This window comes from Protopterus annectens, chromosome 9.part0 (assembly GCF_019279795.1).
Source record: "Protopterus annectens isolate FY-2018-M chromosome 9.part0, PAN1.0, whole genome shotgun sequence".
In the NCBI taxonomy this organism is placed as follows: Eukaryota; Metazoa; Chordata; order Ceratodontiformes; family Protopteridae; genus Protopterus; species Protopterus annectens.
In genome coordinates this window covers 1222979028-1222995973 of record NC_056743.1, presented here as the reverse complement: position 1 = coordinate 1222995973, position 16946 = coordinate 1222979028, and the positions used below count along the sequence as shown (strand labels likewise).

Genomic DNA, 16946 nt, shown 5'->3' with positions numbered 1-16946 from the left:
TAAATACCATTTGATATATCAGGTGCCAGTCTGGAAACCCATACCAAGTCCAAGGTTGTCACTTGTAAAAGCAAGGATACAAGCAATTCCTGGTTCCCTGCAAAGTTTTTTTTTTTAAAACCCAAGTCCTGCACACCAGACCGAATTGTCTTCATTAACTTCACCTTGGAGCTTAAATGAAGCAAACTTGGTGGCTATCTAATGGATTTACCACTTTGGCACCTGTCAGATACTTGAGGGTTCTACTATACCTCAACCCACACTCACTGAGTTAAGGGTTATGAAAGGTTACCTCTAACCACAAAGTTGCTAAGAAAGTAACAGTTATGCATTTTTAAAATTGCAACACTAATGTTAAATAAAGTGCTTTCTTGCAGTTAACTGCAGCATGTACAAAGAGCACAACTAAACAGAAACAAGCAACACCACCATTTGCTAGAAGAGAAATCCAAGGCTGAGTAACTGTCTCACCCAAGCCAGCTTTTGAGTCATGCAAAGGGCATCTTTCACATTTGTGAAGGCACACAGCAATACAATGCAGACAGCTGAATTATATCAAAAAGCCAGGAGGAAGCTTTCCGAGTGATTCCTGATGAAGTCTCCAAAATAAAACAATGGGGATTAAAAACCTTAAGACTGGACTAATAAGAGACCCTAAAATGGGCATGGCCCAACTTCTCCCTGCATACCTGGTTTCCCCCCACAACAGCTGCTGGAACAAACTGACTGCCATAAGTTCAGCTACTTGCTAGCCAGGATGGCAAGGCACTTAACCTTTACCAAAAACAGTTCAACAGCAGCTGCAGAAACACTAAAAACTTTGCATTCAGAATGTCTTGCAAAAATCTAGAGGGCACAGTTCTTGACCCCATCCAAGTGTCAAATACTCATCCAATTTTACAAGGAAAAAGGTATGAAGCCCTCACCTGTTTTACAGGTAGGATGGCAGAATGATGCTGCAATGCCAGCCACTTGTCTGTAAGAGCAGCAAAAGCATCTAGCCACCAGATGGTCAATATAGACCATTACAGAATTTCAGCACCGGTAAATATGTAGTTTACATACTAAGTCTTTAGTCCCTGTTGCATCTTAAAGCACTGATCAATCCTAAGCACTGATCAATCCTACAGTACTAATTTTCCTGGTACCATCAGTACTGTGACTAAACATTAATCAGTGTATAACAGGATGAGCAATTTACATTACATTTCCAGCAATTTTTTTTGGGAAAAACTCACTACTGTAGCAGATGAGCCACATTCTCCCAGTGAATTACAGCTCAGACCGAAGGAGCAGCTAGCAGCCTAAGCCAGGTGAGATACCATGCCTGGTAAGTTTCAATAATTTTGTAGTTACAGAAATCAGCAGTGAGAACAGAAAAAAAATACAAACTGCGATTTTATTTGGTTTCCACTTTAAAGGGGAACCAGAGCAGGGAGCAACATGTTAACACCATCAGACAGATTGCTATCCAAGAACAATTCAAAATTAACAAAAAATCTGCTAAAGGACCTTCCACAGTAAAAGAAAACAAAAGTTACAATGTACAGCCCTGGATTGCCCATGTGGGATACAGGGATCAATAGACTGAGGGGGTGAGGCAGGCACATTTTCAAGCAGCAGCACAGCCCACACCATCTGTGGACAGTTTCGCTCTTCTCCAAGTCCACAACTTATTTCTTGTAGTCCAGAGGCTAGAAGGCTACACAACAGTGAAGCAAGCTGCAGCCAGACATGGATGCAGGCATATTATGAATTTCCCAATTTTATCACATCATGCCCATCAGAACACAGCACTACAGAAAAGACTTAGCCATTGCTGGGGGAACCGAGCATCTGCTACACAGTAGCCAGAAATGCAAGTCCATAATGAAATTAGTCCCCCACTGGGCTATTGTTCCTGCCAGCAAACTAGAGAACCTGCAGCTACACACAAAGCTAAAAACACAGGTCTATGCTGTAAATTTACTGCTGTAATTACTAAAATTCTGTAGTGTGTTATGTCGTCCTTGCAGGACAGCAGCTCAATAGTTATTGCTTCATATCCCCAGGCTTTGCTTGAATGTGGACTGATGTGTTGACTAGTACTGAAGTTCTCGTCCCCTTTAAGACAGAATGGGGGCCTGAAAAAAAAGCTATACAGTGTCCATCGGCAGCAACAGCGGCTTTTGCATCTTCCTCCTTGGAACAATCAGCTTCTGGCTCTGCAGATCCAAGTATACACCCGACAGTGTATAATTAAGCCACACCACATGAAACTAAAAGGAAGAAAACAAGAAAAAGGAGAAGACTTTAGTTCTACTTGCAATTTTTTTCAAACATGCAAAGCAAAAAATAAGGACAGGGAGATCTTGTGCCAACAGTTATATGTTGATTTAGACCAGACAGCATGTACTCTGACCTACTTGCACTTATAAGCAGACACCAGCAACTTGTATACAAGATGACCATCCCCGAGCACCCTGCTCTCCCCACAAGTTATGCTTGCAGTGTACTTCTAAAGAAAAGCCATTAGATCGTCAACACTCAAGCCCGCACCACAATCTCAGCCACTTGGTACATCCACACAGGGGTGTGTGTAACAGGACAATCCAATGTCCATGTTGGTTTATTACAATATACTGAAAATAAAGCCAAATAAGGCCTCCTTTGGCATACATCTGTCCAGACATGTGCAACTGGAGTGCCCAGAGATACTTAAAGATTCAATTCCAAGGCCTAGACATACCCTACATGGACAGATTCAATATACTCATCCTACAGATGCAGAGGTGACCTGTGGCATCCTTAAACCCATTGATTGGGCTACTGCACATCAGCAAGCAAAATGGCATCAAATACACCCTGTCTAGGGATCCTACTCATCTCATCTGCATAGTCAAAATGGATTGAAGGTACACAAATTCACCCCTGTCCATATTCAAGCACAACTTAAACTCGTGTATGGGATTTACCAAAGGACTGATTTTCTATACCAACAGAAGCAACTAGTAAATGATTTATCCCATACATGGATCCCCTCCAAGTACCTATGATAAGAGCTTGTATATGCTCCTTGGGGTAATATTGAGATTGCTGATTGTTGCCATAGGAACCAAGGAAAGTAAGCAAAAAGTAGGAACCAAGAAAAGTAAACTCAGGAATGACGCAAATGCCACACTAGTCATGTCCAACGAATGTTCTGTAGGGGGAAAGCCTCCTGCACTCCCCACTAGTGATGTACACAAACTCAAGATAGCACTATAGTAAATGAAATAGTAAATTTCCACAATATGGTGAAATCTCAAGAGGAATTCACTTGTGTATTATGCGAGAGGAATTTACTCTTGGATCAATTTTCAAAAATCAAAATGTTCGAAACTCTATAAATTGCCTACTTTCCAAGTCTAAAACAACATCAGCTGCCTGATGGAGAACAAAGCTGAGCGAAGTCACCACGGCTTGTAGAAATCCACCAATACTACAGAGAGCAAGTGCTGTCACGATCACACTGACTGCTTCAGACTAACTTTATGCTCTTGCTTTTAAGCACATACCCAAACCATCAAATTATACTCAAAACACAAGTAATGATAAAAATACAAATATAAAATAGTGTTCTTAGTTTTAAGGAGACTGCTTCATAATTCCTGGTGGTGAATGTGCATTTAACCCAAGAATCCATAGAATCCATCTGATCTGCAACCCCACCTCTCACTCCAGATTGTAAATGTGACTGCTCATGTAGCTTTGACCTTTACTTTTGAACAGTTTGACAATATTCTATTCAGAGAAAAGTCCAGAAGCCCATGTGAAACTTGCTTCTGGTGCCGCCCCCCCCCCCCCAAAAAAAAAAAAACTAAAAGTGATAGTGGCAATGGAACAGTCTGCCTCCATAGGACAATGCTTTCCTAATCTAGTACATGCAACATTGGCAGACAGAGATTAAGTATATGGACTGAATGAAATAGGAATATAGTACCAATCATTTGGAACAAGTCTAAGGAACACTCCATATAGATTAAGTAGGAAAGCCAGAAGAGATGCAGGTATAAAGTCTGACCACAACTCAATTACCATCCCACCAAATTAAGACTTTAGGGATTTCAAGCTTGTAAGAGTGCCCATGTAAAACTCAAATCCCTTGCAATTGGACTGCAGCAGCGGCAGAGTATTTTGCTCTACTAGAAGGCCCTAAACACCAACAAAGAAAACTGGTATTAGAAGGCTCAAGACTTCACTCACCATGGCATACAGTTTGTGATAAACTGCTTTACAACAACATTAGACCTAGGCTTAGAGCACAACGGGTTTCTCCAATGTATTCCTCAACTTCACGGCCCTTTTCTTCCCTATTTACACTGTCCTCTGTAAAACATTAAAGCATTTACAGTTTCTTACTTCTGTAACAGAAGTCTACCTTCAAATACTGTGATGGTTTCACTTACAAAATGATTCTCTCCCGTTTGAATAAAGCTTGCTGGAGTCCCCCCAATTACTGACAGAGGCCAGGCAGTGCAGGTACTTTTTTTAATCAGTTTCCTCCCCCAAAGTGACACCACAGCAGTCATCCGATTAACTAAATAAAGACCCACCCATTCTGTGATGTCATGGCTCCCTAGTCCTTCCCCCAGCCTGAGTGCTGTTATTTTATTTAGTAGTGTAGTAACACCGTTGTTTGGAAACGGTAATTTGGTATGCATACTTGTACATTCTGCACGGCAAATGCTTAGGTGGTGTATTGCTTGCATACTTCTGTTGTATTTGCACCAAATACTGCTAGTGTGCAGTGTGGGAATAGAAAGATTAAAACATCTGATATCAGAGGTGGCAGTGCAACATATTCATAATGGCTTAACATGAGTAGCTAAGAGCACCATGTGAAACCTGAACAAGCACCTAGAATTCAGTGCAACTTCCACACCTTAAGTCTGAAAATGAATTCACATACTCACATGAACAGGAGTAGCTGCATATTGATGGCTAAAGGTGTATGGGCATATCGGGTGGTTACTACTGGTATGTAATGGTGGAGATATCTGGAAGGCATGAGCAAACACACCGGTATATTAAAGCCATAGCACTAATTGAACTGGAGGCTGGCAAATAGATTTAGTAAGGGATTTTGTCCATGCACACATTTCAGTGATTCTTTGCAGTGGCATCCATTATCTGATTCAAGTTAACCTTGATGTCCTTTATTTAAAAAGAAATCAATAAAAAAATTTACTTAGTGACTTCTGGACACAAGAAAAAGGGGAAATATAGCAATGTGGTTTGTATGTACAAAAACAAATCCAGGGACACTGCAATTTTTTTTTGCAAACCAACCAGTGGAGTAAAAACAAGGCAAACACTGCATACCAACATACTTTGCACATGTAAATCTCAATTTTTAACAAGGTGGAAGCATGAAATGACACTAACACTTAATAAAAGATCTAAACTGGTTAATAGTACAAATGTTTTATTCTTTAGCTCCTTGGTGCAAGACCTCACTGGATGCAATTGCAGTCAAGTAAGGCCATGGCTATAGTGCAGCAAAAAGTCCCCTCCAACAAAGGAAATGCTAGAGCAAAGATTAAATTACACGAGTCAAGCACCCTGCTGAGATCTGCCAATCAAGGTCAAATTATCCTCAGGACTTTGACAGCTAGGGAAGCCAAGTGTTATGGGGGAGGGGAGAAGTAAATGGACTGAAATTCATTCTCACAAATTAGTGCCATTTAAACTAAAAAAAAAAAACAAACTTTGTGTTCTGTGGCATTTGCAGTTTCTGTTTTAGTCATCCAGCAGCAGGGAATGTTACTTACACTGTTCTATTTTACTCAGTACTTTGTACGCATGCAACATCCATGAAATGACAGGAACTTTAGGCAAACGGAGGCCTGCATGATGTAACATTGAGCCAAACAATGATTTATGGGATACTGGAGGGCAACCTTATTTATCCAAACCACATCAATATGCCAGCCACCAGGTGATCAGAGTCTGGAATTACATATAAAAATATTTTAAATCCTGTAAACTAATCCCAAAGTGTTAAAATGTAGGAAACATCATGCCATGTTTTAAACATTTTTTTTGAGTCCGTGGGTATGGTACTCCTTTAATGTCCTTACTTATTCCCAAAGCCATCGGCTCCAAGAACCACCCACACAGACAATACACAAATACCTGAAGAGACTGGTTCCTTAGTTGAAGCTAGCAAGTAGATGTTTGCCATGGTCATACTGCCCTGTGTATATACAAGGTAAATCCACTGTTGACAAGCCAGTATAAGCCTGCTTCAGTGGCAAACTAGTTGGCAAGTGCTTTAAGCATACTTCACTGCCCCAAAAAGCAAAGGGGCTTGGAGAGGTCTAGGAATCATGTCTTGTAGATAAAGTTATACTTTTGGATCTGACTATGTCTGCAAGATGAAGGTGGCACATGCTACTCCAACTTCCCAGGTTGGTTCTCAATTTTGGTAGCAACCACTTCATGGAACTTTGATTTTCACCTCTGAAAACCACACATCCAAATATTACCGCCCTTAGAAATATTTACACGCTTAAAAATGTAACATTCCCACTAATCATAACTCAGTACACCAAAATTGAGAATACATGGGACAAGAGTGGCTGCAACTAACACAAGTCATTTAACAGCACACTATATTTTCAATGGACTTAGAAGCAAGTGCCAAATTTAGAAAGACTGATATGTACTGTGGCAAGTATTGTATGATGCAAACCCAGTCAAAGTTCACCGGTACACAATACCAGTATACAATACCATCTAAACAGGCAGAAAATTTCTCAGCAAAAAAGATTCAACATCCCCTTCTTGGGGGGGGGGGGGCTTGAAGCTGCCACTGACATTCAAATTAGTAACAGGGCAAGACTAAAAAAACACTACATCCACTTCCAAAAAAAAAAACCACACCAGTGTAGTATGCCAGAACTGCAGTCTTGGTTTTGCGACTGTATCCGTTACCCAACCACCACAGATTGACACCATGTAAATCAAATTAAGTGTTATATCCCATACGGGCTTGCTGAAAATTACTGCAGCTCCCAGCATGAACACCCAAGACATGGGTCCAATGGAAACACTGATTGGGGACCCACCCCTTTGAAGTGGGACACTTTTACACATAATACAGCTCCACTGTATGCGTGATATGACATTTGGGGCAAGCCTCCTCCTACTGGGCTTTAGTAATGGGGCCTCCCAGACAGATTTGAATCCTGCATCTGAACACTGACCAGTTTTATCCTGCTGCCTTCCACAAAGGGTCCATGCAGAGCCAATCAAGGTACCCAAACATTGGCATTAGGAGGAAGTCAGTCCTGTTATACCTATCAACACATTACGCAACTAAAAAATACCATTGCAGTAGTAATCCACCCAAACCCTACACAAGATTACATTAAAACCGCAAACTACAGCCTATGTGGGCTAACAAGACTTTGCCCAAGAGTGCACAAATTTGACAATCTTGCAGAAAGCAAACTATTTTTGCAACAGTCCATAAAAATTATACTGGGCTGCTCATCCAGTAGATAAACTCTGGCACAATTGACTCAGAAAAAGTTGACTGGCAAGGCCAGTCACTTGTGGTAGAAGCACAAGACACTCAGTTGGTGGAAAACCACATGTACAGAGTTCAGCCCACTCTCTAGCAGTAGAACCTGAACATATTCTGCGTTAAAGTCTGGCATGATTCAGAGGGTATCTTGCTGCACACTTGACAGCAAAAAACCAGAAGTTACTGACAAATTGACTAAACCGATTCACTAGCCTAAGCAAGTGTTTCCTGAGGTTACATCACAGCCCAACTGAAACTTTTACAGATATACATGCTAAGTATCTTTATGTTATAACACAAACCCAACACAGGTTACCAGCTTAATACAAAGACTGTCATCATTTTTACTGCGGCTGAACAAGCTAAAGGAGCAGTTTAACTGCACCCCCCCCCAAAAAACTTCTAAGAAAGCTGGAAAATGGTTTGGGGGAAGCGAGACGTTTAAAGCCACCCATTAAGAATTGCCAAATCAGCTTGGTTCCAAAAAGGCTCAGGTCAGTAAACCATTTTGCAGCTTCACCCCACAATGATCACCCCCTCACAGAATTTGATGAGGAAGTGCAGAAAATGACCAAACATTTACACAAGGCAACGCCAACTGATGAACCAAGAGGGCGGGGGTACACCTGGAATGAGTTTTTTCTGAACAAATTAAGCCCATAAAATCCAATGACATGGTCTTTTACACTGAAACTAAGGTGGCCACAATGTCTCTAGTTAAGAGAAACTGGGCCACAGGGCTAAACTTACCATAAACAGGAACAAGCGTTCAGGTGGCACCGGCTACACAAGCACCACAAAAATGGGTCTAGTCTACTAGAAATGCTACAAAGTCCCTTCCCTGTTGACAATCACAGTTTGAGCCACCACAAATTTTCTTCTACCCAGTTACCTTCTCTGCTCGGTTACTTTGTTGGCACTTCCACAAATTAGTCCAGACTGCCATTTCAATGCTATGCACCCTACAACTGCACACCACTTGCCATTTCAATGCTATGCACCCTACAACTGCACACCACTTCCTAGTCTAAAACTCCTTTCCAGTTTTACACAAATACAAAGTTTATTTCTACAAAATCTCAACTGTATAGAAATAGACTACTCACTTAGACATAACTGACAGTAACTGAAATTAAAAAGACAAGGATCAGCAGATTCTGGGGGGGGGGGTTAAAATCAGGGATCATCTCCTAGTTACTGCTCACTGTTGTCCATGCTGGTATACAAAAATTAGTAAAAGCTGACTTATACAGAGATGACACTGCCAGACAAAACTTCAAATCAAGGAATGGAATCAGATACAACATTTGGGCAGCAAATGGAGAAGTTGCAAAGTGAGGTGGTTGAGAAAGCAATCAAGGATAGAAGTGTTAGACAATCAGAAAGGATGCAGACAATTATCCATAACAGTATACCAACATGACCAAAGCTGCAAAGTGTACAAGATGGTACTGCAGAAACCTTGCATAGTGAAGGCAAAACATGAGTGCCCTCATAAGGAGCACACTGTGGGATAGCAAGAAAAGATGAGAAGCTAAGATAGCTGCAGCCACACAAGTTGGAGAACAGATTACAGTGGCTTAAATACAAGTAGATTTGAGACAAGCAGCAAGAGGTAGCAGAGAAAATTGCATTTTGGTTACCTGGATAAAAGCACTGAATAAACTGGAACAGACAACTGTCAAACTAGGGCAACAGTTAATGGGGATAATGGAACTTTTACCCCACTGTAGCTTGCATTTTTAAGCATGCAAAACAGTGTGCTGTATGCCTAGGACTAAAATGCAATACCCTGCTGGAAGGGATCCACCTGGAATCCAGAAAGGTTTGGCCCCTGCAGCTCTTCTGTAAAAACCAAGTAAATAACAATCATGACCAGGAGGAATCTAGTGAATCTGTAATTAGTTGGGGGACAAACCAAGATAGCACTTGGACCTTGTGCACAGAGCAAGTTAACCACCATGCACAATCTGAAGTTTCATGTCTCATTTTTGGCACTTAAATACAACCATACAAGATTGTCATGATCAACTTCCATATTTTTCTGTACCTGCACCAAGTAGCAATATAGCTTTGAAGTCCTGGCATACTACAATACAACAAAACCAAATAAACCAATGAACCCAGTTCTTTCAGCCACTGATCACTAGTTCTTGGAACTGCATTGGAAATAGTGGAGGACTTGAATCTTTCAGAGCTATAAAACCACTTACAACACCCAATATATGCTGGATATGCAAGCACCCAATGTGCAAGATACCAGGCAAAACTGCTGCCTTTGAGCTTCTAGGCCCAGCACTTTTGGCATTAAATGCTACAATCTGCACCTAGAGTGGATTTCTATGCATTATGCTCCAGGGATCTAAACCTTATCACAATGACCAAAACATGCTGGAGGGACAAGTTCCTGACCCAGAGACTCCAATACTCTGGAATAGACTGTCCATACATGTCAAGCAGAGCACCACCTTGGTGCTCTCCAAAAGGAACCTTGACGATTGTGATATGATCCCTGAGGAATTTCCTGTCACCCTGCTAGACAGGGGTCCAGGGAAGTAAATACTGCGGGAAGAAATATCCATGGAACTGTTATAGCTAGGACAGATAGCCTAGTACCAACCCATGAACCTATTACAACAGCTCAGAAGACAGACATTGGGAGGGGGGACAATTTGAAATACCATTTTAAACACTATCCTTACCTGCCCTGAAGAGTTGATCCACAAACTCCAGATCTAGACAGTACTGTCTTCAAGTAACTGCAAGGTGAAAAAGAACCAAAGTTATTAAATTCAAAGTTACAAGTCAACAGCCCTGCTACCTGAAACAACCCCAGTTTAAAACACACTAGTCAAAAATCTGCCCGCATGAACCCATACAGTGGTACCAGGTAGTCAAAGGTGCACACCAACCAAACGCTTTACCCCTTCCCAAGCAAGGTCCTTTTGCAAACCGCAGCAACAATTACCTTGAGATACCGCCTGCAACTGTCGCCATCTTAAGCCACACCAACAGCTATTCTTGTCCATGGTTAGCCAGAAGTTCGCCCGAAGTAATCCGATACACTACAGTGAGAGAAGAGAAGTGCAAGTTTAAACCACAGCATAAAAAACATCCAAATAACCACTACAGTTAAACCAAATACATTAGTTCACTTGTAATACAAGGAAAATAACCCCATTTCAAGCAAATAATGCACAGAGTACCATGCTCAGGAAATGCAAACCTCACACTGCATTAAGCTAGTTCCTTATTGTACTGTACAAGTGGAAATTCAAACACGCAATTAACTTACAATTTACCTTACAGCACAGACTAAGACAGGTTTTAGATACTTGCACTTTGCCTTAATTACAACGTTTGCACTTACTCTTACAAAACCATGCGTCTGCACTCAAGCAGATTCATGTGAATTTTTCCTCTACATGGAGCCTTTGAGAACTCTTCACATGGTGGCAAACTGCTGCACTTTTAAATGAACACCAGGTCAGCAACAAAGTTTATGAATGGTCGAAAAATCAACCTGCATGCCAGATGTACTGCCAAAAAAGTCTCTGATGTAATGAAGGCCACCCTACTTTAACACTGCCCCATAACCTTAATATGAAAGTACTTGTTTAGCATTCCTACACAAACCCCCCAGCGTTTACAAAGACTACATACACACGTACATACCTGCATAATAAACCGATCCTGCATAAAACAGATCCTTTTTGTGAACTGAAAACTGTAGAACCAGAAGATCCTTTTGTGAACTGAAGGCTGCAGAACTAGAAGATCCTTTTGTGAACTGAAGGCTGCAGAACTAGAAGATCCTTTTGTGAACTGAAGGCTGCAGAGCTAGAATGCAAACTTTTGGCTGCCCATAACAGTGTGGAAGTACTGCTGCTTTATATGCACCCTTTTAAGCTTCCAATGACAGTTCAATTGGAATACAAGATCTCAACTGCTATCAGTGTAGAACTATAGTGACAGTGTGTACAAAATTCCTACTCCACCCCCTAAAACACCAAAAGGCAAACTTTACACTGCCAAGCACATTTAAAAAATTTCAAAATAAACTTAAATGTCCAACTTAGTAATGTGAAAGAAAATTTTATAACTGATTAACAGTGTGCCCCCCCATGCTCATTACTAATGCAAACAAACTAGTTAAAATATGCATGCATGATGCCATGCAAACTTTTCTATTGAATCTCCAAGCAGATGTGGTGCAAGAAACTCCCAACACCACTGCTTCTCCAGGCTGGTGGGAACCGTTTCACTGACGCAGAAAAGGCAGCCTTCTAGGTCAACAGCAACCCCCCCAGCACCCCCAGGCTATCTGCATCAAGGCCGACCAGCACCATACCAATGTTATTCAATTATAAAGCTGCTGATCATGAAAATTAAAATATGGACCAAATTGGATCGGGCAGCTTACCCTCTCCTGAACACTACCATAACTCAATGTTCAATACTATACATGGAATGGGATGAGATTACAACTAAAAAAATATATAAAAATCTTCAAACAAAAAATGGTCGGAGTAAAAACACTCAAGTAAAAAAAAAAAATTGTTTACACAATTCCATAAAATACTCATTGGACACAAAAGGGCTTGGGACTAGGTACAATTACTTCACAGCTAGAAAATGCGAGAGCCACGCTTACCCCGCCCCCTTCCACCAAATGATGTCTGTGCCCTCAAAGTACGCATAAAACGACGTTCTTCCTCCTCCTCAGGATAGGATGGAAATTCTCTTCCACCCATTGGAGATCCCCCAAAAAATCTTGGAGGGGGCAAGTCTTCAGGATAATCTCCTGGATAACTCCTCAATCCATGTTCAATGAAATTAAGGTACTCAGAATACGAAGGGAGTCGTCGCTCAGGAGAGAAAAACCTGTCAGATTCCATTTCATCTGGGAAGGGAGGCTCACGGTACATCATCCTATCACCACCTGCAAATCCAAGACCTCCATGAACACGTCCACGCTGACTACGTGGGGTTTGTGGAGAAGTCAATTTGAGTTTTGCCTCACGGTTCCTCTCACTTTGTTTATACTGCTGCATTAAAGCATCAGCCTCCTTTCCAAAAAGTAGCCCTCCCTGGAATGGTATCTTCAGCAACTGACTTTGAAGCTGTTCCCTAGGGTTCCAGTTACGCAACCAAACTGCTCTCCTAGCATTAATTTGTGCAACTGATGCACGCGCCCCACCCTTCACAATATCACGAGTTGCATCAGACAAGTACTGTACACACAACTGAATCTGAGACAACTGTGTTCGTGCCTCTGCATCTTCTGGGAGCTCCTGGGCAATTTGCTCCAACCAACTTGAGAGTGCTTGAGTTACCAATGAAGATGCAATGGCAGTGCTAATAACCTCCCCACATGCCATAAATGCTCTTCGAGAGGCAATGTCTATTCTGCGCTCTACAATCCCTTTAGGAAGAGCTGCTGGTTTTACAGGTTCTTTTGTCTGTAATGCAACAGAAGCAACAGAAGAATCAACAGCGGGAGCAATCTCCCATAGCTTACACCATTCTCTAGGAAATGAGTAGAGCTTCTTACAATAATTACTCTTTATGTGTTTCTTATCCAATTGTTTCCATTCTTTCACGACCAATGCCTCAAATAGCTTGTTAGGTGGGAAAAATACATACTTGTTTGCTGCTGGGGTCGTACCAGCCTCTTCAACAACCTCCAGGTTAAGTACACCGCAAACACTTCTAACAAACTCTGGAGTATTACCAGGACTAAATTGGAAAGTTTCCCTCTCCCTCTCCTTTACCTCAGTCTCTTCAGAAGCATCTGCGGTACCATCAGCTTTACTTGGAGACTTTTTAGCAGTTTCCTTTTTAACTGGAGTTTTATCAACTGCGTTAACAGTTTTCTCTTCCTTTTTAGCTGCATCACCGGCACCTTTCTGGACTTGGGCTTTCTTTTTTGCACCAGTCAAACTGGGACCTGCAGTAACAGGCTTCTTTCTGGGCGCGGCTGCAGTTCTAACATTTGCTAACCTATTTACCCTTCTAGGCTGTGCAGCAAAAGAACGACGTGCCTGTGGACGCCATTCGTTTCGAGACTTGCGATGCAAGTCCCAGTCACCAAGTCGTGGAACTGATAACAAGGGTGGGGGCCTGACATCCCAGTCACCAAGTCGAGTAGGCCTCAAGTCCCACTCTTCATTACGAGGCAAAGAACGCCCCGCTGGAGATCGCATTTCCCATTCGTCTGACCGAGCAGGTCTTGCGTCCCACTCATCTGAGCGAGGCCCTGGACCACGGCCAGGTGGAGGCCGCATATCCCAATCGTCACCCCGCATTCCAGAAGTCTGGAGAAGAGGAGGGGGCCTTGCATCCCACTCATCAGGTCGTGGGCCACCAGATGAACGGTTGGGAGGCCTTGCATCCCAGTCATCAGGTCGTGGCCCACCAGATGAACGGTTGAGAGAGGGCCTTGTATCCCAGTCATCGGGCCGTGGCCCACCGGAGGAACGGCCTAGAAGAGGCCGTACCTCCCAGTCATCGGGCCGTGGACCACCGGAGGAACGGCCCGGAGGCCTTACGTCCCAGTCATCGGGCCGTGGGCCACCGGAGGAACGGCCCGGAGCAGGCCTCACGTCCCAGTCATCGGGCCGTGGCCCAGATGAACGATTAGAAGGGGGCGGCCTTGTATCCCAATCATCTGGCCGCATACCAGATGGACGAACTTGAGGTCTCGTTTCCCATTCATCAGACCGTGGCCCGGATGAACGGCCAAGAGAGGGTCTCATATCCCATTCATCAGGTCTCGACCCAGCTGACCGGCTTGGAGGGGCCCTCATATCCCACTCATCGGGTCGTGGCCCAGCTGAACGGCTAGATTGGGAAGGTCTCACATCCCAATCATCAGGGCGTGGGCCAGGTGGTCTAGCAGAAGGCGATGGGCGCACATCCCACTCATCCGGCCGTGGACCACTGGAGCGAGCAGGCGGATTACGCATATCCCACTCATCAGCCCTAGGAGCACCAGTTCGACCAGAGGGAGATCGCATATCCCACTCGTCACCTCTATGCCCAAGAGTGTGGTTATTGTGAGACCATCTATCTCTGTCTCTCTCCCTATCTCTTTCCCGCTCTCTGTCATAAGAGAGGGCAAGATCAGCACTCTCAGAACCATATGCTACCCTCTTTGCTGGTGGCACAGCTGCTTGAGGCAGTTTCCGCTTACCCTGCCCTCCTTCTACTCTATTAACTAGTTCCTTCAAGAGAGATACTAGCTGTGGATCCACGTTCTTGCCACCGGGAAGATTTTGACCACCTAAACCTTCGACAGACTCACCAACCCCAAGAGGAACCCTCACATAACTCTTCTGCACGTCATAGCGCTCTACGCAAGTTAAACACAAGGTACCGTGGGAATTGTGTTTAAGAAAACGGTTACAAGACTTGCATCTGGCTGCCTGCGACATTCTAGATAGATAAAGTTTTACCGGATATTCTACACCATACACCCCCACAATTGAACACTGACTATTCAAAAACTTACAAAACAAAGTTTCTACGATCAATTTTAGAGTGTTCTTTATTTTAATCTGAAAATATTAATCGGGGGTTAAACCGCACTGCGGCTCTGGCTCCACACCCAACGGCCTTTACTAATAAAGGCTTAGACGCAATTAAGGTATTAGAATATTTTCTTCTATTTCAAAAATAGCCACCTTACTAAAAAAACAAAAACAAAAAACGTTTTCCTATAGCCAAACACGAAAAAGAAATATTCAGTCCACTAAAGCGTAACCCTCTTCTGTTACTCAACACACCACAGTTCCCACGCAGAGGCCTCAATACGCCAACAGTTAAATACCTTGCTTTTTTGCACAAATAAAGCAGCAGTTACCTCCCCACTTCAGATACTCTGGCTTTATAAATATTCGCGTAACAAAATATAAGGTAACAGACCATCCAGCAAGTCACGATCAGCTCCTTGATTAATATTTAGAGGAACAGCAAAGCTGAACCTTCCTCTTCTACCACGAGTCAGTGAAGAAAGACCGTATGTTCGTCTGTACTATGAAGGCGTACAAAAAATCCAAATACGTGCGTTCATACGCACCAAAGCCCGCGAAACCCACCCCGCCTCCTTTTTTTTTTTTTTTTTTTTTTAAATAATATAGACTTTGTTTCCGGTTTTCGTGTCCACGCGATAATCGTTGCATGGTACGTATAACCAAGGAGGGAATAAATGTTATTTGTAAGGAATATTAGCAGGGTGTAGTAAAATAACTTGTTTGACCTTGGTTCTGTGTTGTAGTATTTTTATGTATTTGCACGATTCCTATAAACCTGGATGGGATAGCTGTCCACGTCGCTAGAGAAGTTGTAATTTACCTCTCAAGTGTACCTCATTACGAGGAACGTACCTTGTTTGGGGTCTTAAAAAGTTCACGTTCCTCAAAGTTCCATATTGAAAGAGTCTGTCACACATTCAGTGTTAAGAATTTTTTAAGTGAAATCCGTGCTAAATTGAAATTAATCATATTAATTCATTACATTATCTTCTTTAGAAGTAAAACCAGCATATTTTAACCATCCCATGACCTTCCTAGTTGAAGTTGTTTGGAAGCCATTAGTATGTGTTCCACATTTTGCCCATTTGTTCCACATTATGAAGGCGAGTGTTCCTCATTTTTGCGATGGAAGGTCGAGAGCTATGATTTGGTGTTGTTTGTCCCTAGTTAGTGATGTCCACAATTTAAAAGAAAGAAAAAATGAAGTTATGTTTTACTTGATTGTCGTGATTTTGTATACGTGTAGAATGTTTTCTTTAAATAATGCATAGAAATCTAGTGTAAGGGGTTTGAAGATGCTTCAGTAAGTTAACTATTTTTAATTTGTCATACTAAGGTAGGGTTACCACATTTTTCAAGTGCCCAAAGTGGGACATTTTTTGTTAGAAATGTGAGATTTTGCATAACAAAACATACCTACGGCCAGTGCAAAGGACAAAAGTTCACTTTTTTGCCAAACCAAAGCTTATTTTTGTAGCATTTGAGCTGCTTATAGGTTCATAGGTAGATACTAGGCTATCTGCCCGAAGGCATTTATAAGCCTAACCAGAATATGTTGGCTTTCGCCACCCCCTTAGATTAGTTCCCTGTGCCTCTGACCAGCAGAGCTGCTGAAGTGATCCCCGGGGTAAGCTTTCTGTTTCCCATCCACTCGGCAAGGTTTCTGTTGGAGTGTTAGTGAGGAGCTCTGCCTAATGTAGATTAGAATTTTGTTCCAAAGCATAGGAAGTCTCTGGAACAGGAATCTATCCCTCCAGCACGTCCTATTTACTGTGGTGAGGTTTAGATCCCTAGACTGTGTGGCTCGAGTGGATAAGGTTTTCTTTAGGCGGAGCATGTCCATCAATTCTGGGTTGGAC

The 16946-nt window shown here is 42.5% G+C and overlaps 1 protein-coding gene across 1 annotated transcript; it reads right to left on the bottom strand.

Moving 5' to 3' along the window:
• Positions 1 to 1380: 1380 nt before the first annotated feature.
• On the bottom strand, positions 1381 to 15592 carry LOC122811959. The gene is made up of 4 exons (XM_044084158.1): positions 11228 to 15592; positions 10521 to 10617; positions 10255 to 10311; positions 1381 to 2258 (listed from the first exon to the last, which is right to left on the bottom strand). The coding sequence occupies exon 1, from the start codon at positions 14986 to 14988 to the stop codon at positions 12181 to 12183; it is 2808 nt and encodes a 935-aa protein (XP_043940093.1). The 5' UTR covers positions 14989 to 15592; the 3' UTR covers positions 1381 to 2258; positions 10255 to 10311; positions 10521 to 10617; positions 11228 to 12180.
• Positions 15593 to 16946: the final 1354 nt, after the last annotated feature.